Here is a 3,087-nt window from a genome sequence, read left to right on the forward strand (position 1 = left end):
GTGTTCATGGCTCAGATAAAAATGTAGGTTTACATTCACGTTGGTGGTCGAAAGTATATCAATACCCTCCATGGTCTGTGACGAAAGCTACGGATATTTTTGCGTTGGTATCTGGCTAGCTTCCACTGTACATCATATAAATTACTAAATGTTTAATTTACACTCCGCGGAGGGATCTGCCTAACCATCTTCCACGTGACAATAAACGCAATTTTGTCTGTTCATAACTTCCAAGTTTTCGATCGATAATTTCCTTCTAAAGTGCTTCTCAACGTAGACACAGTGGCCAAAACAACACATTACAGAGGAAAAACAACGACGGAAAGAGAACTCTACAAATTTTGTCAATGTTTTTAGCGTATTTTGCATACGGTCTGATTGGCCTCATGTCACTGTCTACACGATATGGGATGGAATGTTGACTGGACAGGCTGTCTGCTTTCCTCTCTTTCATCCGTCTATGGAGTCGTGTTTGACTGCCGTGGTTTTCGTCTTGACCGTTCCTGTACACGTCCATTTCTGCCAGTTCCTGTAAGATATTAGGCGATATTCACTCATATTGCTTATAAAACAGATTCAGTACAATGGCAAATGTGTTGATTACACGTTGACTCAGAAAAACAAAGGATTAAATACTTTTTGTCGTTGGTGGCGCTACTATTTTAATCTGAGCCTGCGTATATGTACTAAAAGAAAGTCGCGCTATATACAATAGTTTGATTACTAATATGTATGTAAATCCCCTCTTCAAGGGAAGACACATGTAACAATTTTATCTGTTGTGATTGTTGATATATAATTCTGCACATTCACATAGTTTCTTATCCTGTAAATCAAACGCCCGTCAGTGCAACTCAACAGGGATTTCCAACAACTCCAAAACAACTCCACCGTTCACTTAAAAGTTCCATGTCATATACAATTATCTTAAAACTGATTTAAACTATTCGGTGAAGTTTGATAGTTTGCGAACTGATGACATACCCCTGATACAGTGTACGACATTGTGGTTCCCGATCTTCGTAGAGGAGGCCCTCTCGCGTCCAAAAGATGTACATAGTTAACCAAGGCAAATTCTAGTAGGGCACTGAATACAAACACGAGGCATCCAGAAAACCATATATCCAACGCCTGAAATTAAAGATAGCTGTAATTACAATTGAGGTACATTTTTCTTCAAATTCGTTAAAGTTTAAAGTTGAAGGCTTTTATTTCTGAGGCTCCTGGCCCCTATTAATGTTTTAAAGTCCCATTTTAACGTTGAAGTCATCCCTTAAGGGGAGAATATATATATATATATATATATATATATATATATATATATATATATATATATATATATATATATATATATATATATATATATATATATATATATATATATATATTCTCCCATTTTGTATTTATGTATTCATGAAACGTCATTACACAAACATATTGTAAATTGTAATATCACAAGTCACAAGTTCCCTAAAAAAATGTTGAAGTTACAGTTAAAAATATACACCGTACTTACTGTAGGGTACGAGACTTCCGGTAGAGTGAACCGGGAGGATGATATTTGGGTCGTCACGGTGAGCACGGTGGTTATACCGAGGGATGCCCTGGCGGCAGTTGCTTCTACGTGTAACCAGAACGTTATCCATGATACCACGACCAGTAGAAACGATGGTAGGAATGTATGAACGATATAAAATCCCATAACTCGTTCCAACGTGAAACTAGCATGTAGGGTAGTGAAGTTACCTGTAACAATATAATAATATGATTACTTTCTGTACTTTGGTCACCGGTCTCTGAGGAACAGATAAGTTCAAACGATACATCGACAGAGGAACAAAAAGAAAGAGTAATGCATCTTTTACATGGTATTTCTCCCTCCGACAAAAGGCAAAAAGTAGAAAGTATTACTTGTAATGACAGTGAGAAAATATAGCATTGGTGAGAACATCAACGTCAAATTGTCATAGCCATTATCATGATCACATCACATCACATCACCACCACCACCACCACCATCATCATTATCAGCGTCAGCATCACCACCACCATTATCATCATCATAATCGTCACCACCACCACTACCACCACCACCACCACCATCATCATCATCATCATCATCACCACCACCACCACCACCATCATCATCATCATCACCACCACCACCACCACCACTACCACCACCACCATCATCATCATCACCATCATCATCATCATCATCATCATCATCATCGTCATCATCACCACCACCACCACCACCACCACCACCACCGACATCATCATCATCATCACCAGCATCACCATTGTCAACATCATCTAACTGAGTAGTAATAAACAATAGTACATTCCAGATACCGGAAATAAATACCTTACGTTATCTTCAAATCATTGACTTATGTACTTACCCAAACGAAGCGCAACCTGGCTTTCTACTGCGGTAACATTTGTAAGTCTAAATTGTGGCATTTCAATCTGTTTATTGTAGTTTACAGCATCGGGATCGTCTTCACTCATTTTCTCCCGCCATGTCAGTATCAAGTTATTATCATTGTAGGCATCTAGAATAATCGACGGGCAAAAAGGAAATTGTGATATTCCTGACATAGACAGTTCAGAAGATTTTCTAACCCTCACGCCGTATAAGTAAAACTGACATGAAACACACACACACACACACACACACACACACACACACACACACACGATGCAATCGACTGTTACATTCGATTTGTATTTTCAATTTATGAAACTATGCTAAGGTCGAATTGTCTGTTCAAAGTATAGAAAATGGCAGCTTGAAGCGAAAGTGGTTTCCTATATATCTAGTAAACGTAAAAGAAATTCAAGTAGTCTGCACATATAACAAATGTTCCAGATGGAAATTCTCTCGAGAGTCACAAAACTATGACAATCCTGGGTACATTGTGCGGTTAACTCGTTATTCGAGATTGAAAATTATATTATCGATCTTTGCAGTTTATTTAAAACAATTTTCGAATATTCTAAACGAAATGGGCAAACTTCCCTTTTAAGGGGATTCTACTTTAGCGGTAGTCGTTGGACAAATACCCAAATTGAAATATCAAG

At 37.9% G+C, this 3,087-nt stretch overlaps 1 protein-coding gene across 1 annotated transcript in view; it reads right to left on the reverse strand.

Annotated features, from left to right (window-relative positions):
• Positions 1-268: 268 nt before the first annotated feature.
• LOC144444257 (glycine receptor subunit alpha-4-like) overlaps positions 269-3,087 on the reverse strand; it is a 6,019-nt gene continuing 3,200 nt past the window's right edge. The window contains exons 5-8 of the mRNA XM_078133670.1: positions 2,406-2,558; positions 1,517-1,746; positions 985-1,131; positions 269-529 (exon numbers count right to left, since the gene is read on the reverse strand). Of these exons, the coding sequence (XP_077989796.1) occupies positions 269-529; positions 985-1,131; positions 1,517-1,746; positions 2,406-2,558 (791 nt within the window). The remainder of the gene's footprint in view (positions 530-984; positions 1,132-1,516; positions 1,747-2,405; positions 2,559-3,087) is intronic.

This window comes from Glandiceps talaboti, chromosome 13, assembly GCF_964340395.1.
Source record: "Glandiceps talaboti chromosome 13, keGlaTala1.1, whole genome shotgun sequence".
Taxonomy (NCBI): domain Eukaryota; kingdom Metazoa; phylum Hemichordata; class Enteropneusta; family Spengelidae; genus Glandiceps; species Glandiceps talaboti.